Here is a 24,164-nt window from a genome sequence, read left to right on the forward strand (position 1 = left end):
CGTCCGCAAAACAACTAGGTACAATGTTTCCCCTAAAATCCAGAGTATTACACCTTCTCGGAAAAGCCACCGGAAGCATGGGTGAAACGAGAAGCGTTCATTTTCCTCGTACGTATCAGCTAGAGTGAACAGTTGAAAAACCGAGAGAGCGAGGAGAAAATTGTGTTTACAGCGAAAAGGATAACACTGAAAAGAGTCAACTTTCATGCTCACGTCTTTCCCGCCTGCGGTCTTTGTTCGCCATGCGGCTGATGTCCCACAAGTTAGGTGTCATGAGACCACACATACCCCCGCCAGGATCGGTAGGTGGCACAAGTGCGTCCATCCGAGCCGTGTCAAAACCCACAAAAGTGGAAAATCGAGAGAACCCGATTCGGTATAGTGGGAGTTGTCGTCTGGAGTTTGTGAAGAAAATTTGCTAAATAATTCAAAGTATTTGCCTCGCAGTCGGGTAAAGTTTGATTGCATTGAGTTCGTCGACAGCTCCGGAAGCGAAAGCTTCGCCAAGTGTGTGAATTAACGTGCCCCAGGACTGGATGTTAATCGTAATTCAATATTAGCCTTGAAAGGAGAAGCAACAACTTTGCAGGATTGAATTAGTCTGGGGCTTCCCAACGCCGCCACAGTGCAAACGCGATGATGTTTCTGACAAAGAAGGAGTGGAAAAACCTTGCCCGAAAGCTGCGCTTTTCCCCCCGAAGGCGTTACTACGTGATTACGGCAATTGCCCTGGCGGTGCTCTTTGTCCTCGTTTACTGCAGCATCACATCGTCCTATTACTGCTTCGACACCGGAGTCGAATGGAAGGTGACCAAATTTGTGAGTACCGCAATCAACCGAAAGGACACATTTCCCAGAAATCATAAAAAAATTTAGTATTGCGCCAGGAGTAAGAGGGTAGTGGTACGAGGTCGTGAATGCTTGGGAGGTTTCTTTCTATATCGCTCTAGTTTTCGACTTTCTCACTTACAAATTACTGGGAGAGAGGCGCGTGGTTGGGAGGTTGTTATCCTTGAAATGAACTCCAAATACGGTGTTGTTCTGTTTATAAGCATCAGCCGGTATTCTTCAAATGTTTCATCATTCTTGCACGCTTAGGGGTGGTGCCGTGTTGGTATGTAATCGTAAAATATTCAGCATTGTTTTAGAATTGATCCAAATAAACTGTGCTCTTCTTTTATGGATTGCTAAGTAGGATGGTTCAAATGTCAGCTGGATTTTTTTTTCTTTATTGATTCATAGGCAAGAGAAGAACAGTCTTCAAATACGTGAAATAAACGAATCTATGACAAAAGGTCGAATGACAAAAGGTCGAATGGACAAAAGGTCGAATGGACAAAAGGTCGAATAGACAAAAGGTCGAATGGGAAAAAGGTCGAATGAACAAAAGGTCGAATGGACAAAAGGTCGAATAGACGAAAGGTTCAAATTGTACCGTTGAAAAGATTATCGTGCACTCAGTTGCTAATATTTTGACCACAAATTTTTCCCCTCGCATCTGAAGTTTTTCCTTCTTTCAAATGATAGATGTTCTTTAGAATTACCGTTTGAAGCAATAATTTGTATTAAGGCTATTATTTTTCCAAACAAAATAATCTTTTTCTGAACATCGATTGCTATTATTATGATACTCCATAGCATAGATAAATTATTATTTGCTTTTCATGTGATACATTTTCAATGAAGATTTGTTCTTCTTTTAATTATTGACTGTACTTTTGAAGTTATACATTATACTGTTGTAGCTACTTGTATCGACAATTATTTATTTTCAAACATCGGCTGTTCTTCATAAATTTCACATTTACATCTTGCCTGTATTTTTTTTTCAATTGAAATGATGCTTTCTTATAATTATCAGCTGTTCTTCATGCTTTAAAGTATTTATAAGCATTTTAATTGCATTTTCAACAAAGGATTTTCCTTCCTTTGAAGTTTTGCTGTTTTTAGGGCTATGCATTAGAGTTTTATCTGACTTTTGTTTCGACTGATTTCAATCAGCATCAGCGACTAATAATCTTCCTTTTTCTGGAATTACGTACCAACTAAGGTAGGGTCTGCTTCTCAGCTACACAAGCGTTTACTGAGAGCTTTCCTGATAATTTGATCATTTTTGCATTTGTGCATCATGCGATCCGATTACAATTTCGATTCGCGTTTTAAAGTTTTGTCCTCACTTCAATTATTGCGCTGTTTTTGAACAGCGCATGAGACGCATTAAGAAATATCTCAAGAAAACGAGGAACGCCAACATAGGTCTCTAAATGTACAGTACACGGGTGAGCCTGAAAGGAATGTGGCTCTTGCACATAAGGCTACAGCACGTACACAATCGCTCTGGATGCACTACGACCTGAAAAATCTATCAAAATTCCACCCCGAAACGATCGTTGACCAGCTGAAATTGAACCTCCCTCAGCACGGTCTTTCTGAACTTATGCGCGTTTTCATCACGTCTGTTTTAGCTGTAGCGCTTGGGCTTGGTTTAGTGACAACTTGTTTTATCTACAGAGTATAGCCTTTTGTTCTTCCTAAATTTTTGTCCATTCGACCTTTTCTGCCATTCGACCTTTTGTCCATTCGACCTTTTGTCCCTTCGACCTTTTGTCATAGATTCTCTGTATGGCGATTTGGTTGAAATGTTTCGCTGAAATATGTCATCAAACTACAAGGAAATGGCAGTCAATTGCAATTTAATTTAAACGTCTTCTAATCTATTTTATACCTCTGAGGTAATGATGATCCTCTAGTTCAAGACCAGTAAAACTAGCTCAGATAAATTTATTTGCGAAATTATTGATTTTATTACGATTTATTCGTGCTATTTGGAATATGAATCAAGGTGTTCGGAATATGAGACAGAATGAACACAGTGTTCGGCATTTGAATCAAAATGTTGTTCCATACTTTTACGTTAAAATAATACTAAACAAGTTAAAATTAACAATTTTATCGGCAAACCCAACAGCTAATAGTTAGACTTTGCGAAGAAATTAAAATTTTCACAAATATCAGCTAATTTATGCCTATCAGATGCATTTAAAGTCACTGTTGCCCTTAAGTGTTCGGAATTTGAGTCTAAACGGTAGTTAGGATTATCCTTAATGAAAGATGATTTTTTTTTTCATTTTTTATAGCTAATTTTTTTATAAATTTCACGCGAAAACTACCATTTTTGAAAACCTAGGGACACTATAAATGGCTCCCATGCTCTCTTCCATTACACATTTATCAAATGTATATTCCGAACAAGAGCTAGTTCAATTTCTTTGCTGAACATAAGGTTTAGGCTCAGTAAATTGGTGACAATTCTATTGACTGGAGTCTTCTCTTCAACTAGTTATAAGCTCGGATTCAATGTTAGATTTTTACATTTTTCGACTGTTACATTATAAATATAAGGGTATCGCTGGAAAAGATTACTCCAGAAATTATTTGAGCAATTCATCAACGATACTTTTTTCAGAGAGTTCTCCAGTAGTGTTTTGTTCATGTAGCAGTATTCGCCACCCCGGATTATATACCGTTTTACGACACAAGTATTCAAAAATCGTTTAGGGTTCGTCAAATAACTTCAAAATGATACGGAATCATTCTTAGAAACCTCAAAATTTAATCTGAAAATAATAGAAAAAAAAATATGTTTCTTAAAATGTCTGCTCCTTTATACCTATTTTCGCCATGGTGTTCCTGAATTCACCATCTTCCATAAGAGATCAGCCTGGTGCAAGTGGTCCAGTATTCGCCAGACCAATTTTCAATACAAAAAACAAAGTTTCTGACTAGTTGTTTTTCCTGTTGAAAATGGATATCAAGCTTTCGTTTAACGTACTGACACCGCTGTCATCCGCCTACATTTGCACTGTTCCTCAGATCGTTTTGCTACTTTACCTTTTAGTACCCACATTCTAGTTCAGATCCAATAATTTGCTGTTCAGATCCATGCTCTTGAAAATTTGAAGTTTGGCTTCGATTCATATTCATATTTCGGTAGAAATTTTATGTACATAAGCCTGTGAAGCTAATCGTCGTACTTATTTTTCGACACACAGTTTTTTTTAAATTTAAACATTATCTATATATAGCAAATATATGCTATAGCAAATAAACTACATAAGTAAGCATACAATCTATTAAATTTGCACGCAAGTTGACTGCAATCAATTTATTGCACTCCAAACATCCAATATTTGTAAAACCTTACGTGGCATGACAATTTTGAAAACGGCAATGTATTTAATGATGAAATAGCGTGCTTAGGATAAACAATACTAGCACCGTGTAAGATGTAAGACCCTTACTAAGAACATTAACTGTGGAAGTTTTTAAGGAAACTGTCTCTTATTCCATTCAATACCTTTACAAAAAACTGGGAAAAAGCCTCCCCAAGACTTTGGCCCCGAGGCCCCCACATCTGAAAATCTGGCTCTGAAAGAACAACAGTTCTGACATTATTTCTAGGATAAAAACGGAATTCCTTGAAATAATTTCTTTAAAATGCTTAACGTATTAGTAATTTCTCGATAAATTTCGTAAAACGAGAGACGACTTCTCCAGAGATTTGTCGATTTTTTTCCTAATAATATCCTCTGGGCATACCCCAGAGATTCATCTAGGGATTTTTTTTTCAGCTTGTCCGATTACATAGCGTAACAAAAATGACATTTTTGCGTGTTTCAAGGATTAAATTATGTGTCTCTAGTAGTTTTGGTGTGTCTGAATCTGATGCCATTCTCAGAAATTTTCCAGCACGTCAAAATTTTTAGCTACAGGTCGCCAAAGCTGTATAAAACACTGATTTTATTGATATTTACATAAAATTTAGAGTATAATTTATCAAACTTTTTTGTGATCTAATCCACCAAGTATGCACTGAAAATATTCTACAAGCTCGATCAATGTGTTTCACACGTGAATTTTCACTAATTGTAAAACACATTAATCGATGGTGCAAAAGCACTTGCTATCGACAATAGAAATTCAAATGTGAAACACGCTAATTCACAAATCGAAAGCCGTGTTGTACTGTTTGTTAGCGATTCCTTGATTTTCTGGTACCAGGCACCCATGACGAGCGCCCGGAAAATCCAAAAATTACATGTTGTTCAACATGTCACGCGTGAATCGCAAAGGTGAGTCCTTGTCATGAAAGGTAAACTAGTTCTACTAGTGATGCATATCGCCTTTGTAAAACACGTTCAAATCATAAGAAAAAGTCTTTGATATAGAACCAAAGACAATCCTTAACAGATTCATAGAATTTACTCGTTATTACACGTTGCCAATCGACACGACAGATTCACGTTAAAAAGAATTTGCATCGAACGTGTGGAATATTTTCAGTGTATGGTAACTTGGATATAGTGGCTGTACTCGCGCTAGAAGATCTTGAAATCATCACACTTAAGGTTTCTACCAATTCCACAGATTTTTACAAGCTTATTATTTTCAAAAGCTTGTTCAGGTATTTTAGGCAAAATACTTAAAGTAGAATTCAAGTGAATTCCAGGATAGATTTCAGTAATTATTCCCAAGTCTGTTCCGGGGAAAAAAATATCTTATGAACTTTCAGCATCATTTATCATTTATTTTCTGATTGTATATCTCTCTTCTAACTTCTATAATTAAAAAACATGGAATGGTGTTTGTATGTCACGAAATACCTCGAGAACGATTCAACGGACTTATTTAATTCTTTCATAGTTAAGATCTTGAAATGTTCCTACGCGTTCGTGCGTACAAAAAGTTTGGGGAAGCTTTCGGAATACTTGAAAAAAAAAAACGGAAGAAAATTAATCTGTAATCTACTTAATTGTAATTGTAATTTTAATTTATTTATCAAACGTGGGCCTATTAGTTTACTTTACATAAGGTCAAGGAAAGAAAAACGTGATTAAAATTACATTGGAGAACAAATCGAATAACAATCAATATGCGTAATGAACTAATGAAACAATTCTAATCAAGTGCTCTAAGAGATTGCTTGAATGACTCGAACGATGTTGTTGCTTTGACATCGGCGGGTAGCCGATTCCAGCACGAAGTCCCGTAGATCAGGACGCTCTTTCTCCTTGTTTGTGTGTGCGGCGGTACCACGTACATCCTCGAACGTTCCAGGTTTCAATTGAAGAAAAACCGCCGCTAATGGCAACACGAAGTTTGCCGGGACCACACAATGCTTTTGTAGTGAATTTCAAACATTATCATAATCATATCATAGAGTCTGCATCTCAGCTTAGTGTTCTTATGAGCACTTCCACAGCACTTCCAACTGAGAGCTTTCTCTACCATTATTCTCATATGCATTCTTTTTCCCCAGTGCCAGCGCCAGGGCCTTTCCGGGAGCATGTGCCCCGAATTCTGCAGCCGCAGTGGTGTATTCTGGGACCTCCGCTGTCCCCATCCCAGCCTTGAGATTCATCATCCGAATCGGTTCCAGGTCAAACGACAGGACACTCCCCTGACTGTGATTGTAAGTAGAATTGCTATCATGATCTCAAGTAAGCAGCATGACTAATGAGTTAATTCGAATCTTTCAGCAAGCAGTGCCCAACGAAAACTATGAAAAACTGTTCTGGGTAGACAGTTACTATCACAAGGAACATTATCCCTCGGAGATCGAGTACGAGAACATTGTCAAGAGGTACATATCGAATAAGTACAACCTGGAGGTGCCCTACGAGAAGATTCGCACGCTGATGCGGCTGACCCACAAAGAGAACATACCGATGTTTCACCACAGTATGAGGGACAGCTGGAATCTGATTCAGAACCACGAGTTCGTGATGGCGGTTATGTTCAATGAGAATGATCTGTTTCCTTACGTGGAGGGGAACTGCGCAGAGATGTTTGCTTCGGAGAAGCTAAATGCGGTGGAGTTCGATGAGAATCGGTCATATTTTGGGAGTCACATTACACTGGACCGCTGGCGGTACCATATCAAGATGGCTGTGCTGATTCTGGATTATATGGATGAGTTGGATCAACACGGGATTCAAATGTGCCACGTGGATTTGTCCCGTTTTGGGATCAATAACAACCGTTTGAAGTACGACGATCTGAGGTTCGTTTTTACGGATTATACAATCAATAGGAAAATTTCAAGTGGAAGCTATTGTGCGCGTGATGAGCACTGTAATTTTATGCATTGCAAGTCGGAGTGCAACGTGGAGAAAAATCGGTGCGAGTCGACGGTGATGAACAATAACGTCCAAATTGTGTGTGATAAGGTAAGTTATAATGCGCTGAATATCAATAACACGGTGCTCCACAGACCTAATGTCCGTCAGGAAAAAAAAATCTCCATGAAATTTATGCTCACCAGTCGATTTCTATAGCTTTACTGCATGTCTATGGATGAAAAATTCAAGACATGTTGTTATGCCATTATGAGTACATATGTGAGGAAGATTTTTTCTAACGGTCTTTGGAGCGCTATGCAATAACATACTGAAACAAATATTTAATTTGCAGATCTTCCTTGGATCTAAACGCTACCCGGGAATCCTGATTACACAAAAGACACCGGATAGGTTGCACATGCTGCTGGAGCGTTGCGCTAATCCTACCCAAGATCGAGACGTGTCTCGTTCTCGGCCGCTGGGAACTTCCGAAGAGCTCAGAAAACAGCTGTACAACGAATTGACTAGCATTTACGAGAAGCTGGCATTAATCAATGCCTCGTAAAATGGCTGTATGTGGCTTTGGACGTCGTCTGTCGATCGGTGTTTGTATGAGCGATGTAAGTAAGGTTCACTTTTTCGAACCACGGACAGCTTTTATGGTGTTTGTTGTAGGTGTGCAGAAGCAAAGAGATGGCGATGATCAACGTAAAAGAAACTTTACGAAGGTTTCAAACCTGAATCCGGTATTATTTTTGTAGGCGCATTGTAGTTCTAATATGTGAACGCTTGTAATGTAAGATACGACTAAATGCAAACCAAATTTGCCAACGACACAATCACTTGAAATTTCGAAAGTTCAACAACTTATTTGGTAGTGATAAAGTTTTTTTTAGTAAAATACTCATCAAGACCAAACGGAAACTATAGACATGGAGCATAGCACTTAGTGATTGTACGTACATTTTTACTATTAACAATAAAATGGAATTGAAGTGCAAAAATCGATTTCGAACTTATTTTTATTCCTTTATCTTAAAAATTACATTCATTTCTTATATCTGTGTTAGGCAACACTATAATCATAATTCGGTAGAACTTAATTAAGCTTCTGTTACAATTTTGTATACTTTTCATGTTTTTACTGCTCTTCCCGGCCGCCTTATTTGCTTCGGCAATCACCCTATGAGAACTCCGGATTTCTCAATGTCTTGCACTAGCTTCTGATTCTAAATTCGTTGGGCGATCCGTATTCCGCTCAGGTGAGGGATTCTGAGTGAAAATAGGATCGATGCTCCTAGAAATAATCCAACTGTTATGACAGTTTTCGTAATTGTTAAAAAATGTCGTTGGCCGTTGCAAAAAGCGATTTTTTTAGTATTCGTCGTATTTATCTCGGCAAGTCTCGTTGGATCATTGTACGACTCGTGCTGAAAATGTCTTATTTCATATTGCAGCTTATTGTATAAATCATTATTTACAAGCAGGAAACGTAAAAAAAATATTAATGAGCAGCCCGCCATAAATACGGACTCATTAAAATAAGTATTGCAACACAAACACAAGTGTCGAATTGTTTCGCGGTCTTCGGAAATGTTCTGCATCGTAAAAATACCTATCGAAATATGTGTTCAGAATTTTTATAGTGGTAAATGGGTGACCTCTGTCGATTTTTCTTTGCAAAAGTAAGTTTTCCCATAGTAAATCCGATACTGGCTGGCGCTAAAATATAGTTTCACCGATCCAGCTGAAATTTTTCAGAGTTGTTATGGGACCTAAATGCAATTAAAAAAGTGGACTGGAGCGAGAATCTAAATTTTGTCCCACACTAATGGTACATCCCACCACATTACTAGTACATTCGACAGAAATCATTTCCACCCACCAATCTGATTTCGACTACACATATGGTAAAATCATGCGCATTTCTGGTCTGCTAGATATTGCCGGTGCGAGCACTAAAGTTAACCCTCTAAAACGGTAGTTCTTACCGCACAATTTTTTTTTGCGTGTAGCAAGCATGTTAAAATTCAGCATTTTAAGCAAGTTCAAGACTTGAATCGCTAGGAACTAAACACTGGAATATTTCATTTCATTTCATATTTATTACATATTTATCCTTAACTTATACAATTTGATGGTAAGAGGGGCCCAGATAGCCGTAGCGTTAAACGCGCAGCTATTCAGCAAGACCAAGCTGAGGGTCGTGGGTTCGAATCCCACCGGTCGAGGATCTTTTCGGGTTGGAAATTTTCTCGACTTCCCAGGGCATAGAGTATCTTCGTACCTGCCACACGATATACACATGCAAAAATGGTCAATTGGCATAGGAAGCTCTCAGTTAATAACTGTGGAAGTGCTCATAAGAACACTAAGCTGAGAAGCAGGCTTTGTCCCAGTTGGGACGTAACGCCAGAAAGAAGAATAAGAAGAAGAAGGCTGTTACTGAGATGTGGATTACCTTACAGCAGTGATATTGGACATGTTTAAACATCAACAATTAGGCCAAGCAACAAAAATTGACGAATAAGGAAAAATATACAGAAAAAAAACCTTAGAAATTACATGAAGGAAATAGACAGAGAGAGAAAATGCTTATTAATATAGTATCACAGTTCTAGATGGCCAATTCTTGTATTAGAGGATTGGCAGAGGCGAAGCAACTAAGGCGAAATTTTGGCATCAGTCTTAGGAACCAATCGTCTACCAGCTCATTTTTGGCGAGTTGATGAACTTCATCGGTGGGATGAGACGGGTGTGGATTCAGCATCATCTTCAGTAGGCGATTTTGTTTCACCTGAATTTTCTTCCGGTGACTTCGTGCACAGTTGGATCACGCAGGAAAACCGTACGTAACCGTGGGCCAAAACACGGTTTTGTTCAGTAGCAGCTTGATGTTGGGGTCCAAGCGAGATCGTCGGTTTATAAGAGGGTACAATGTTTTGATGAGCATATCACATTTGCGAAGACAAGAGGTAACGTGAGTTCCAAAATTAAGCTTTTTGTCTAAGGTTACTCCCAGATACCCTACGGTATCTGGCCACGGGATAACTATGCCCCCGCAGATCACTTGATTTTGGGGCATATGTCTCGGACTTCTTCGGCGAGTGAAGAATATTGCTTGGGATTTTAGCGCATTCACCTTCACCTTCCATTTTTTGTGGTATTGCTGGATAGTCTCTTGAGCTCGTTGAAGATTTTCCACGATAACTTGTGCGTCTCGATCGGAAGTTAAAAATCCGGTATCATCAGCGAAGCAATAGTAATTAACTCCATCGATTTTGGCGAGGTCAGCAGAAAAAATGTTGTACAGCGTTGGGCTCAACACCGAGCCTTGGGGAACACCGAAAGGCAGTCCCATACGATCTGATGTACAGCCGTTCACCATGACTTGGAACGTTCGATTTTTCAGGAATTCTCGTACGACTTTCAATAAATAGACAGGAAAGTTACCCAGAAACAACTGAACCTGAACAACGGAAACCAAACTGATCATGTGGAATGATACTAGTTGTTTCCAGGTGTTTTTCAATGCGCGCTAGTATTATGCGCTCAAAGAGTTTACTGACCGTTTGTAATAAGCTAATTGGCCTGTAGTTTGATGGCAATGTGGAGTCTTTGTTTGGTTTAGGAATGGCTACAACTATAGCTTGTTTCCAACTGGGTGGAAAATAGCATAGTTTAAGACAAGCTAAGAAAATTTTTGCTAGAAACACAGAACCTTTCCTTGGAAGGTGTTTCAGAAGACAGTTCCTTATCCCATCGTGGCCTGGAGCTTTTTTTGTTTTTAGATTACGGATTACTTTGCTGACTTCTTTAGGTTTCACTAACCAAGAATAGTCTGCTGCTGGCAATGATTGGTTGATTTGATCGACAGATCTTCTGACGGTTTCACTGTCGCCATCCATGGTGTTATTGTGCGATTGGGCAAAGCTCTCTGCAAGTAATTTAGCCTTCTCGGTTGGTGTAGCAAAAAGCGTGTTTCCACTTCGCAGTGGTGGGCTGTATTTGCATTTGTTCCTTAACGCTTTGGAAAAACGCCAAACGGAATGGTCTCGGCGGTCGATTGTCTGCAAAGTCTCAGCAAATTTGTTGTACCTAGCTTTTGCACATTGTTCTTTAATATTGTTGTTAAGAGATGAAACTATTTCCTTCAGCAAAGGGTCTCTGGTCCTCATCCACTGGCGTCGACGTCTGTTTCGCAGTTGAATTAGCAGTTTGGTTTCATTCGGGATACAGGCGACTTCGTAAGGCCTTGGGACGATTGTCGGAACTGCAATACGTTCTGCTTCTAACACACTGTTTTTAAAATAATCGATGGCAGCATCGACCCCTACTTCATCACGAATGTCCGTTATCAGTGGATCGGTTATATTGAGCTTGAGGTTTACTATTCTTTGGAACGTAATCCAGTTGGCTCGTGCATAGCATCGTACAGTATGCACGAGTTGCTCGGGCTCACTAGAAGGCTTGATTTCGAATGTTACAGGAAGATGATCGGACGTCAACTCGTTCTGGGTTACTGGCTTTGTCATGTCGAGCTGATTGTTTGATAGTAATAAGTCTAAGATATCACGTCGAAAAAGTGACCAATCAGCACACCGGCGGCTGCCGGGGAAGTAAACAGCAATTATGTGTACAGGACCGCTTGATGTTGAGATGGAGATTCCAGTGGCTTCGATAACCTTTCTAGAAACATTTAATTGGCTGTACTTTAATTCCTTTCGGGTTGCTATTAGGACCCCTTCACCTCTGTCAACCTCATCATTCGAAGGGCGATCGAGACGGATGCAATGGAAATTCGGATTGAGGAAAGATATACTGGGACGCAGCCTAGTGTCAGTGACAACTGCTACGTCTATGTTATGCCGTTCGACGAATTCGAAAAACTCCTACTGCTTACTGTGAATGGATCTCCCATTCCAATTAAACAAACGTAACGTGGCTGTATTAGACATTGTAAACGTATGTCAAAATTAGCTCGGAAAGAGCTAGAAATTGTTCCGTTTTGCTTCGGCAACCCTTCAGTCGCTGAAATAAATCCTTCGCCAAACACATGAACTCGGTGACACTGAACAGATCGGCGCTTTCTTCAGCAACGTGTTGCTGAGTATTTGGGCGATGAGCTCGGCCTTGAAGAACTTGGGAAAAAGTCAAACCGCCGACATTTGGTTGACAGTTGTGACTCGGTTCACTGGCGTGGATACTGGCCGATTCACGATTTTCTGGTTGCGATTGCGAATGAACACCAGAGACGTTTTTCTTGGAGCGCATTCGTTTCGTTTCAAGTTCCCTAATGTAGTTTTTGCGAGCTGGACAGCCACGAAAATTAGCAGTGTGATTGCCACTACAGTTTGCGCACCGAATTCTGTTACGCAGAGTTTGTCTTTCAGCGGTATCGAGGTCTTTCAGGGCAGCCTTCGTCGGTAATCTACAGCTGGTTGGGGATTGTTTCTCACCGCATTTTACGCACAGTGGAGAAACTTTACAATGACGCATGCCATGGCCAAATTTTTGGCAGCGATAGCATTGTACCGCATCAGTTGCTCGCTTTGAGAAAAATCTGCATTTCACAGTGGTGCTAAACAAGCCAGTGATTATCTGGAGCTCAGTGAGTTTTACCGAACCTTTTTCGAAGCACAGAAGATACAGCACACTCTCCTCAGAGCCGAACATTTTGCTGAAAAACACTTTCACTTCTAGTGGGCGAACACCATGCAAGTGCAATTCCTCCTTCAATTCATCCAGATCGTACAACGGCAGCCCAGAAAGAATGATACGTACTGGTTGTTTACTTGTTGGGGTGTGTGTAAAAAATTCCTTGCTCCCATCACTAAGCGCTTTGATTGCAGCGTTGAAACAGTCTTCGTTAGAGACGGTAAGCTGAGTCCCCGATTTCACAGCCTTCATGTGATATTCGGTCTGGGGAATATTGGCCAAATTCAAGAGCTCGCGGGTTTGCTTTGTGCCAATATTGATAATGGAAATAGGGGGCAGGCGGCACTTTTTCGTGTTGATGGTTGAGGCAACTTGGGAATTTATATTCACATTGGTCGAACGTACTTCATCCGGATCCATGTCGGCCAGGAGATCGAACCTGTTCTCAGTTTCTACCATAGGCTGAGGCTGCAATTGCTGACTGGAGATCGAATCATATTCAGGCAGAGAGTCGTTGTTGTTTGAGAATCGTCGCCTTTTATTTGCTTGGTCACTTTGATAACTTTGGAGATTTAATCACGCAAAATAACCGATTGAACCGAAATTAATTGTAGCTCTTACGTCCACACTATCAGGTTGACAGATCGAAACTGAAAAACACTGGAATATGAAGTGAATCAGACCTGAAACTCTTGAATATGATGTCAGACCTGAATCACCTAATTATGAAGTGAATCAGGCATGATTGCTAAAACTTAAGTAGAACAATCAATAATCTCTTGAAAATGAAGTGGATTAGTATTAAATTATTTGAACATGAATTGCATCAGACCTGAATTATTAAAAAATAGGATAAACAGTCCTGAACTGCCTGGAAAAAATGAATTACAAGAAAATGCAATAAAAAATGAATAACCTAGATTCGAAGTTAATCAGACCTGAATTACTTGAGTATGAAGTATAACAGACCTGAATCACGTGAATATGAATAAATTCAAATTTGTATAAATATAAAGTGAATCAGACCTGAAGCAAATGAATCATTTGAATTTGAAGTGAATCAGACTTGAGTCACTTGTATAAGACGTGAATCTGGCCTGAATCACCTTAATATGAAGTTTAACAAACTTGAAACATTTGAATATAAAGCGAATCAGTCTCGATTATCAAAAGATTTCAACCTAAATAATTTGAAAATTAAAAGCATCAGACCTAAATGACTTGAACAAATTTTAAAACATAACTTAATCACTTGAAATGAAGTAAATCAGTCCTGCATTCTTATTAAGCAAATCAGATCCGAATAACTAAAAAATGAATTGAATCAAACCATTCATGTCTGATATACTTCATATTCAAGTGTTTCAACCTTTGGATATCAGACATTAATCATTTTTAAATGAAGTGAATCAGATCTTAATCACTTAAAGATGAAGTGACTCAGTAATAAATTTCTCAAATATGAAGTAAATCAGCGCTGAATCTCTAGAAAATGACGTCAATCGTACCTGAAAAACACGAATATAAAGTGAAACAGACACAAATCACTTGCAAATGAAGTGAGTCAGCCCTTTTTTTTCAATTTCCTTATTAGTATAATTTCAAACATTACATTCATCTAGGTATTCTGTGTTATTAGACAACACTATCATCCTAATTTGGTAAAACAAATTTATGATTTTATTAACATTTTGTTAACAACATATTACATTTCATTTGCCGTAGCAGTTCAGATTTTTTACAAGTGAGTTGATGTCACCTGCTCATAAGGAAAAAAAAAACACACGTAACTCATTAGTACTATACCAGGGAGGAAGCTTCAGAATCATTTTCAAAATTTTATTTTGAATTCTCTGCAGAGCTTTTTTCCTGGTATTGCAACAGCTAGTCCATATTGGTACAGCATACAACATGGCTGGCCTGAAAATTTGTTTGAATATCAAAAGCTTGTTCTTAAGACAAAGTTTTGATTTTCTATTAATAAGGGCATAGAGACATTTTACATATTTATTACATTTGGCTTGAATGCCCTCAATGTGATTTTTGAAAGTTAAATTCTTATCTAGCATGCGCCCTAGATACTTACCTTCATCTGACCAATTTATTAGTACCCCTCTCATCGTGACAACATGTCTACTTGAAGGTTGCAAATAAATAACTTTTGGTTTATGTGGGAATATTATTAGTTGAGTTTTGTAAGCATTAGGAGAAATCTTCCATTTTTGCAAGTATGGAGAAAAAATATCCAAACTTAAGTAGATGAAAATACCGAGTTTAGTACTATACCATTTAATTCTACTAGAGTTTGTATCCTGTGTCATCCGCAAACAAAGGTTTTTGACATCCCTGAGGTAACTCAGGTAAGTCAGATGTGAAAATATTGTATAATATTGATCCCAAAATGCTGCCTTGAGGAACACTATCTCTTACAGGAAGTCTTTCAGACCTGGAGTTCTGATAATTAAAGATTTTAATTTTATGATCAAGCCTTCATGCCAAACACTGTCAAATGCTTTTTCTATGTCTAGAAGAGCAAGACCAGTAGAAAAGCTGATGAGTGGTCGAATGTCCATGGCGGAATCCGAACTGTTCATTGGCAAAAATTGAATTTTCTTTGATGTGGAGCTTCATTCTGTTCAAAATGACCTTTTCAAAAAGTTTACTGATGGAGGAAAGCAAACTGATTGGACGATAGCTAGAAGCTTCTGCTGGATGTTTTCTGGTTTCAAAATTGGAACAACCTTAGCATTTTTCCATTTGTCAGGAAACCATGCTAAGTGAAAACATTTGTTAAGGTGAAGATGAATCGAAGCCAAACTTCAAATTTTCAAGAGCACAAATCTGGAGAACCAAGCACCCGTTCGAGCTGAAAACTTAATCGATTGGTCACCACCAGCTAGTGACCAATCGATTAAGTTTTCAGCTTAAACGGATGTTTGGTTCTCCAGATTTGTGCTCTTGAAAATTTGAGGTTTGGCTTCGATTCATCTTCACCTTAAACATATCAACTAAAAATGATAACCTACTTTCTGAAAGTTTCTTGATGAGGATTAGAAAATTCCATCATCGCCAGGAGCTTTCATATTTTTTAATTTTTTTAATAATAGTTCTGACTTCTTCCAAATCAGTCTCCCAGGCATTTTCGAAAACGTTCTCTTGATTACGAATATTTTCGAAGTCCTGAGTAACTTGATTTTCAATTGGACTAGTAAGTCCTAAATTAAAATTGTGCGCGCTTTCAAACTGCATAGCAAGTTTTTGAGCTTTTTCGCAATTAGTAAGTCATAATTTGTTTTCCTCTTTCAATGCCGGTATTGGCTGCTGAGGTTTTTTTTCAAAATTTTTGATAATTTCCAAAAGGGCTTAGAGCCGTCCAATTGAGAAATCTTATGTTCAATATTTTTGTTTCTTTCGTTTTGCACGTTTCTTGATTTCTTTCTGCAAATCCTGCCATATAATTTCCATAGCAGGATCGCGAGTGCGTTGAAATTGCCTTCTCCTCACGTTTTTAAGACGGATCACGAGCTTAAGATCATCATCTATAATCAAGGATTCAAATTTTACTTAGCATTTTGGAATTGCAATGATCCTGGCTTCAACAATGGAATTTGTTAAAGTTTCAAGAGCATTGTCAATATCATGTTTTGTTTGTAAAGAAATGTTAATATCAAGATCAAAGTCAATATATGTTTCATATATATTCCAGTCGCCTAGAAAATAATTGAAAGTGGAGCTGATAGGATTGATAATCACTTCATGGGATATGTGAAATGTAACAGGGACATGAACAGAATCAAAATCAGCATGAGTAATCAGTTCGCTACAAAGATGACTAGAGTCGGTTGAGACCAAATGAATCGTAGATGGATTTCTAGAAGAGGAAAAACATGTAGGGCTATCAGGGTATTGAATTGGGATATATCCTGAAGAGCACTCATCAAATAAAATTCTGCCGTTGAAATTATTTTGAGAATGATTCCATGACCGATTTTTGGCAGTCACCAAGGACAAAAAATTTGACTTATTGCGAGTCAGTTTTCGCAAGTCAGTTTGGAGCAAATTAACTTGCTGTCCAGAGCATTGAAAGGGCAAATAGGCAGCTATGAAAGTATATTTACCAAGCTGTGTTTCAACAGAAACACCTAAAGTTCCAAAAACTGTAGTTTCAAATGACGAAAACAGTTGATGTTTTATACGCCTATGAATGATGATTGCAACTCCCCCACAAGCCCCATCAAGTCGATCATTACGATAAACAAAAAAGTTAGGATCTCTTTTGAGGTTTCAAATACGTTTCAGTAATAACTGCTATATGCATGTTATTACCTGTAAGAAAATTAAACAGCTCGTCCTCTTTATCATTCAGAGAACAAGCATTCCAATTTAAAATATTTAAATTATTATTTGGATTCATTAGAAAAACGCAATCCGATAACAATGTGATTAGTAAATTTTACATCGACTTGGACTGCTTCAGTCATAGTGGTGGCTTTGAACATTGCATCGATCATTAGATTCAATTGTTCAGTTAGAAAATTAAAATCAAAGGCAGACATATCACTTAAAGTGGGTACATTTGATGATTTTCTGTTAGAATTTTCGGTAGACGAAAAGGCGGAGTAGATGTTACCTGTTGCGGCAGGGTTTTTTTTCCATTTGATTTGAAACAAGTAGAATGGGTACTCATAGTACGAATAGGGGAGGAGTTCAAATTACCTGATACGATTATCGGCAAAGGATTTTCCGTGGGTAGATACATTCGAAATTAAAAGATTCGAACGGCTACCCGCCGGATTAAAATTAGTTTGTGAATGAGCATGATTATTTGATGATCTTTCTGATGGGTATGATTCCTAATCAAGCGATCGTTAACTGAAAAATGAGTATTGTTCGATACTCTACCAGGCAAATTCCGGAAACGACCGTTATCGTAACGGATATTATGTTTCATCTGCCTGGCACGAGCCTCGACTCTCCTTCTCGAAGGGCAATCCCAAAAATTGGACTTATGATTGCCCTTGCAATTGGCTCATATGAACTTATCGGTATCTTTCTTCACTGGACAGACGTCCTTGGCATGAGAAGAACCTCCGCAAATCATGCATTTAGCATCCATATGGCAATTTTTTGTACCATGATCCCACTTTTGGCACCGACGGCACTGAGTGGGGTTTTGGCAATTTCCTCCATGTTTCTGGAAATGTTCCCACGTCACACGGACATCGAACATAAGTTTTGCTTTTTCTAAAGCTTCAATATTATTTAGTTCTTTTTTGTTAAAGTGAACTAAATAATATTCTTGAGAAAGCCCTTTCCGAACAATGCCAGATTGGGTTCTCTTTTTCGTAATGATTACTTGGACTGGGGAAAATCCACTGACTTATAGTCACTTGAGAGTACGTTCAAGACAACTTTGAACAAACGTTCAGTTTTGTCGTCATAAGTAAAAACTTTGTGCTTCTTCTCTTCAAGATGCTTGAGAAGAAGTTCACGATCATTAAGAGTTTCCGGCAAAACGCAACAGTCTCCTTTCAGTTCAAGATCTCCTACTTAAATCCCCAAAATTCGGAACAACTGACCACGATAGGCGGAACTCTTTGCTTCCTCACTTGAATCAAAGAGCCTGGGCTAGAGGCTGCATCGATTTGGTGTTCAGAAAATTTGACTAGAAGACGAGACCTTCGAGAGGTTTTTTCCCAAGACGGTGTCCAAGAAGGATTACCACCGTAAGCCGACGGACCTGTCCAACGGAAAATCGAAGGCATGGGTCCAAACAAGGATCGTAAAGGGATCAATAGTAGAAAAAATAGTACTGTTTTAGTAGCACTGAAAAGTACCGTTTTTAATTTTAGCACTGAAAAGTACTGTTTAATTGCTTTAGGTAGTTTTTAAAAATACTTCCAAGGGCAGAGAGAATTCGCGTACGCACAGCACGAAGGTACGATGCGCACTGACTGGTTTCGGACTATTTCATCAAACTCAAAGCGCATTTGGAAAACTTAAATTTATCTTACAATGTGGAAACTACAAAGAAGCAATCAATTACGAGTAATCATAGGAAACTTCGCACAATTTGGCCAACATTCCAGACATCTGCAGCAATGAATTGAGTCCATCCACGATCTTCATGTGCGTTTCGCCAATCTCCCGAATGAAGCACAACTTCAATTTCTCGTTCATGTTCATCCGCTTGCAAACCCGAAACACGTTTCCGATAATGTCCTCCGCAGCGTATCCCAACCGCCAAAGCTTGGCCATGATCTTGTACGCCTTGTGGATGTCGCCTTTGATACAGTGCTCCAACATATCCTGCACCAACATCGGATGGGGTTCGTCGCACACCTTGAACACGTTTGCCCCACTGATGTGTCCGAAACCGTTAGCCGTCGACTGCAAGTTGTTCAACGCTTGTCGCATGTCACCCTGAGCCGTGAATACAATCGCTTCCAAACCGTCCTCATCATAGCTCAATCCCTCCTTCTGACAGACTTCGATAAGCTTAGCCAAGATCTGCGCATCCGAAAGCTTGGAAAACCTCAGCATTGCGCACCGTGACTGAATAGGCTCGATAATCTTCTCACTGGTGTTGCAAGCCAACGCGAAACGGGTTGTGTTGCTGTAGATTTCCATCGTTCTTCTCAGCGCTTGTTGAGCGCCCTCGGTCATGCTGTCTGCCTCATCGAGAATCACAATCTTATGGCGCCCTCGGGGCAGAGTCACCTTCTGCTGGGCAAACATTTTGATCTTGTTTCGAACGACATCAATGCCTCGCTCGTTGGATGCGTTCAACTCTAAGACCGCTTCCCGGAAGTTCTCGCCCAACAGGATTCTAGCCAAGCACAGAATCGTAGTTGTTTTTCCCACTCCAGGTGGACCCTGTCAACGAGATCGAATTTAAACATTTTTATTATAATGAAACAGTGGGAAAAAACAAAGACTTTTTCATATACGTACAGGGCACTGTTTTTGTTGAAACACATTAAGTCCGTTAAACACTATCAAAAGATATATATTGAACTTCCTTTATCGATAATGATCAACTTGATGTAAAAACAGTACCCTGTACCCTGGATTTTAGTTACTGCAATACTCACGGCAATGATGATGTTCGGAGCATTGCCCTGGGTGGCAAAAACGCCCAGTCTGCTAACGGTGTCCTCATTCCCAACGATCTCCTCAAACTTCTGAGGACGATACTTTTCGATCCTAAGGAATAGGAACATAAGCTATGAGAGATCAAATATGATCCTAATTTAAACAGCTGCTTACCAGGGTAAACTCTTCTTTTTGCTGGCCGCAGAGTCCTTCGAGGAACCGGAACCGGATGCGCCTTCGTTAACACGAGATTCTGGCATATTAAGCAGAGATTTTGGAAACAAAATCGTGGATCAAATGCAACAGCCAGGGCAATTTTTGGCGGCGAAATTTTGTTGATGTTTTGAAATACTGCTGCTGCAAAGTTAGCCCTTTCCCAAATGACATTGCGGCTACACTGAAATAAATTATTTTATTCATAAATCTCGCGTAACAATTCTAAAGAGCCTACTCTCTAAAATAGACATAAAATCGCCCGAATAAAAAATACAATACAGAAACAGTATAACCACAGACAAACAGACGTAACAGTTAGAACAAATTTCTTCAAATTCCATCGCCCAGTTTACACCATCATCATCTGGTGAGCATGTTACACGAAAAGGTGTTTCGTGCAACAAGACCAGCAGATGGCGGTAGTGTGAAACTTCAAACGCGAAGAAAAACGATGCGCGCGCCTCTGAGTGTGAGATTTGTAACATAGCGAAATTGAAATGATTGTTAAATGAGTGGTCGATGGAAATTTCGCCAGTGTTACGTCTATTTGTCTGTGGTATAACGTTTCGTAACAGTACTATTCAAAAAATCAGGAAAACATTACAATAAATCGTAAAAAAATACAATTACAGGACATTATATTGTTTTCAACTATACACCTCTTTAATTTTAATTAAATATTTATTATTGAACCACACAATCAATTACGATTTGCTTTCACGTAAAATGCTTGATGAGAGACCGATTTGGTTTTTTATTAGTATTATTTTTGAAATACAGTGGGATTCCGTTTCTGGCAACAAAGTCGAAATTTTTAGTTGCCAAAACGAAATCGTGCCAAAATCGGAAACCGGAATCGGATTTTTTTAATTAAGCTAAGTATGCTGTTTTGCTCAAGAAAAAGTAAAAATTCTGCGGAAGAAATGGTCAAGAAATTTTTTACAGTGAGCTCCATTTGAAATAACATTTCTTTTCAACTGCGTACTGAGATCCAAGAAAAATGCTTTTCTTGACCATTTTTTGCAAGAAATTTTCCACGTATCGAGATAGGCGATTACTTTTCTGTTGAAGTGCATACTTCGCTTTAAGATGATCAACTGTACATTGGTATATTAACATTATGGATCCAAATGCTGGCCAGACTTCCAAACGGTCCACTGTAAAACAGATTTTCAAATACGGTCCTTTAGAACAGGACTATGCACTAAATATATAGACCCGTCACATTTATTGTGACAGACGTTCCACACACTTTTCATTGCTGAAATATCTTCAATGATGATTTATTAGCTTTATGTATACTATTTGTCAACATAGACCTTGTAAAAATAATAATCGCATATGTGGCCTATACTCAAGATTTGAGCAATTCCTCAGAATAGTTTTAAAATACAGAAATAAAATAAATTTAATTAAAATTGAATTTCCGAAAACCAAGGTCCAGGGCTAGGTGTTACTAAAATTAATGATTTTCTATGAGTTTATCTGTTAAGTCCAAACGTAGAATTTAACAATATAGATATTTGATAGGATTTTCATATAGCAATATGGTTAAATAAATTTCCTCAGAAATAATTACCAAATGGTATAGAACGATGATGCTCAACATGTGGCCCGGAAGATTCATAACTGTGGCCCATAATTCCGTAAAATATACAAATAAGCTTATCATCATATTAATTTTGATTGTGTTTCAGAAGTTGAGTTTGTTTGTAAATAATGAGCCATAAGAATTCAACAGAAAATCACAGGATCTCGCTATGAAACTCCAAGAACCAGGTAGGAATCATAAGGTGTCCGATAAGAATCCATAGAAACCCGCTAGGAATCCAAAGGCCCTTGCTTAGGAGTCAGATAGGAGTTGACATCTACCCAAAAGGACTATTTAAGACGTTTAGAATGTTAATATTCAGTTGTGGTATTGCTGAAAATTCTCAAGTCTGCGATGGAAAATCTTTAAAGTTAATGAGGACTTCCCAGACTACCACTTGCAATCTCCAAATTCCGCTGGAAACCTATTCAGAATCTTCAAGACTTTGCCAGAAATATTATAATACAACTAGAAATCCTCAGCATTCCGCTAGAAATGCACAGGACGTCTTAGACATCTTGAGAGGACATCTTGCACATCATCCCCAAAAACTATTTATACATTCTCAAGATTCCGCAAGAAACCCCTAATGTCCGAATACTCAGATTTCACTCAGTACATCCAAGAATCCGCTGAAAATTCTCAGAAGTTCACTGTAGAAAATAAAATCCTGTAAGGGCTCACCAGAATTCAGTTAGAAAACTTATAGATGCAGCTAGGGATCACCAGGATAGGTAAGGTAAGATACATTTTGATTTATGACCTTGTTGGAAATAAACTGTTCAGACTGTGTTCGCATTCACATTTGTCATTGTAGCGCTATAAATGGCGTATTGACAATCGTATAGAAGAGGTTGGTGGGTCCTTTATTTGTCTAGGTATTGTCAAATGCAAGTACAGTGGAGATTCGCTCGTTGGGGTCCGCTACATGAAAAGACTCGATGGTTGGATGTTCGCTGGTTGAAAAAAATCAAACTAAAAAGCACTTGAATGTCAGGAGAAGATGTCAAACTGACTTTGATGTCTGAGTACCATCGCATTGGAGTCTCCATATACAGAACAAATGTATATATGTATATGTGCGTTTCGTGACGATTTGCACTCCAGATACGTTAGTCTGGGGCATTTTCACCAGCCGCCAGTCATTCCAACTAACGGGTCGGATTCGCTAGATGGAAGGCAGTCGTGTTCCAACCAGCGAATCCCCGCTGTACATTCATAATAAAAGAACAGTGAGTTGAAGAGGCGAGACGAATTTTATGATAGAAACTCTGTGTGGGTCAGATTTCTTGATGCTCTTGTGTCGATACATGTGCTTTGTTCAAACGAGCTGTTCCAATTCTGAAGAAACATGTTTTTGTTTAAATATATCACCTACCGGCATACTCAAGTGGGCTGGTCATACAATGTTGATGCCTGAGAAAAAATGTTGGGACTCTAGTTGAGATACTCATAGAGATCAATGACTTCATGGAACGTTACATACGACGTAGAATACGACCATCTAGAATCAAACTAGCAGTTGGTGCGATTTGAGCGAATATCGACGAAAATTGAGCTTTGGAATGCGATAAGCTTGAAGGGCTTGTTCATATATTTCATAACACTAAAATTGGCCTTTTTAGACACCCACCCACCCCCTCGTGATGCTTGTTTTATTGATACTCTGCAATTTTTGTACTAACCGTAACAATGTTAGGACACCCACCCACCCCCTAAAGCGTTATGAAATTTGTGAATGGGCCCGAATCTGCCTTGCTTTTCAAAGGCCCTATTAAAACACCTAAAATTTATTTACAAAAAATAAAAATATTGAGGTTATTTAAAAATTTTGCCAAAAACGGATCCATATTGTTTCCAAAATCGGGGGGTGTCAAAAATTGAACATATCGAAACCGGAATTTCACTGTAATCAGAATCTGGAAGAGCAAAGGATGAATCATGGTGTAGTGAACCTTGTAATTCAAACCGTCCGAAATCTAAAATGTCTATTTTTTTACACACATCCTTTTGCCGATAAAGTCTCCAACAGAATGAATAATGCGTTAAGCATATTTTTCTTTGAACCCAATCCGAGTTTTATCACCATCTTGCTCTAACACACAGTCGTTCTAGCTTTCCTGCTCTAATCATCTTCGTTGTCGCGAAGCTTTTCTAATTCTGACTTTCCATTCACATGCTTCACGCAAACTTATGCGATCATTGAACGGAGCTTCAATTCGAGTCTACCGTTGCTTTGGACTGACGTTGAAGCGTTTCGTTTTGTTATTGATTTGGGCGCTATTTCCAAGCAGTGCTAATATTTCGCGTATTTTGATTGATAATTATTACGCGTTGCAAGAAAAATTAAGATTCCTGGAAAATCCAGAGTAACCCATTGAAAAGTTTTCCACCATATCAATCATAGTCACCCGCGACGTCAAATGTTGAATTATGTTTGTCTATGTTGCATGCTGTCAACGGATAGTTTTGACCTGCGGTAC

The 24,164-nt window shown here is 38.7% G+C and overlaps 2 protein-coding genes across 3 annotated transcripts; one reads left to right on the plus strand and one right to left on the minus strand.

Moving 5' to 3' along the window:
* The first annotated feature begins 235 nt into the window (after window positions 1-235).
* On the plus strand, window positions 236-8,129 carry LOC5567619 (protein FAM69C). Of its 2 annotated transcripts, XR_002499569.1 has the most exons (5): window positions 236-819; window positions 6,320-6,472; window positions 6,540-7,229; window positions 7,474-7,741; window positions 7,797-8,129. XR_002499569.1 is itself a non-coding variant. In XM_001657543.2 (4 exons), the coding sequence occupies exons 1-4, from the start codon at window positions 637-639 to the stop codon at window positions 7,684-7,686; spliced, it is 1,239 nt and encodes a 412-aa protein (XP_001657593.2). In that variant the 5' UTR covers window positions 237-636; the 3' UTR covers window positions 7,687-8,129. The 2 variants fall into 2 exon arrangements, 1 of the variants encoding a protein (XP_001657593.2); XM_001657543.2 differs by having other exon boundaries at window positions 237-819; window positions 7,474-8,129.
* A 10,637-nt stretch (window positions 8,130-18,766) lies between these two features.
* LOC110675521 (replication factor C subunit 2) lies at window positions 18,767-20,246 on the minus strand. Its single transcript, XM_021840812.1, has 3 exons — window positions 20,049-20,246; window positions 19,874-19,985; window positions 18,767-19,655 (listed from the first exon to the last, which is right to left on the minus strand). The coding sequence occupies exons 1-3, from the start codon at window positions 20,132-20,134 to the stop codon at window positions 18,822-18,824; spliced, it is 1,032 nt and encodes a 343-aa protein (XP_021696504.1). The 5' UTR covers window positions 20,135-20,246; the 3' UTR covers window positions 18,767-18,821.
* Between the last annotated feature and the right edge of the window lie 3,918 nt (window positions 20,247-24,164).

The sequence above is a fragment of the Aedes aegypti genome, chromosome 2, assembly GCF_002204515.2.
Source record: "Aedes aegypti strain LVP_AGWG chromosome 2, AaegL5.0 Primary Assembly, whole genome shotgun sequence".
Taxonomy (NCBI): Eukaryota; Metazoa; Arthropoda; class Insecta; order Diptera; family Culicidae; genus Aedes; species Aedes aegypti.

Coding starts and splice junctions, on each gene's coding strand:
- LOC5567619 (XM_001657543.2), top strand. CDS start 637: ATGATGTTTCTGACAAAGAAGGAGTGGAAAAACCTTGCCCGAAAGCTG. Junction 820..6,319: donor AATGGAAGGTGACCAAATTT/GTGAGTACCGCA, acceptor CTTTTTCCCCAG/TGCCAGCGCCAGGGCCTTTC. Junction 6,473..6,539: donor ACACTCCCCTGACTGTGATT/GTAAGTAGAATT, acceptor CGAATCTTTCAG/CAAGCAGTGCCCAACGAAAA.
- LOC110675521 (XM_021840812.1), bottom strand. CDS start 20,134: ATGCCAGAATCTCGTGTTAACGAAGGCGCATCCGGTTCCGGTTCCTCG. Junction 19,986..20,048: donor AAAAAGAAGAGTTTACCCTG/GTAAGCAGCTGT, acceptor CCTATTCCTTAG/GATCGAAAAGTATCGTCCTC. Junction 19,656..19,873: donor CTCCGAACATCATCATTGCC/GTGAGTATTGCA, acceptor TCTCGTTGACAG/GGTCCACCTGGAGTGGGAAA.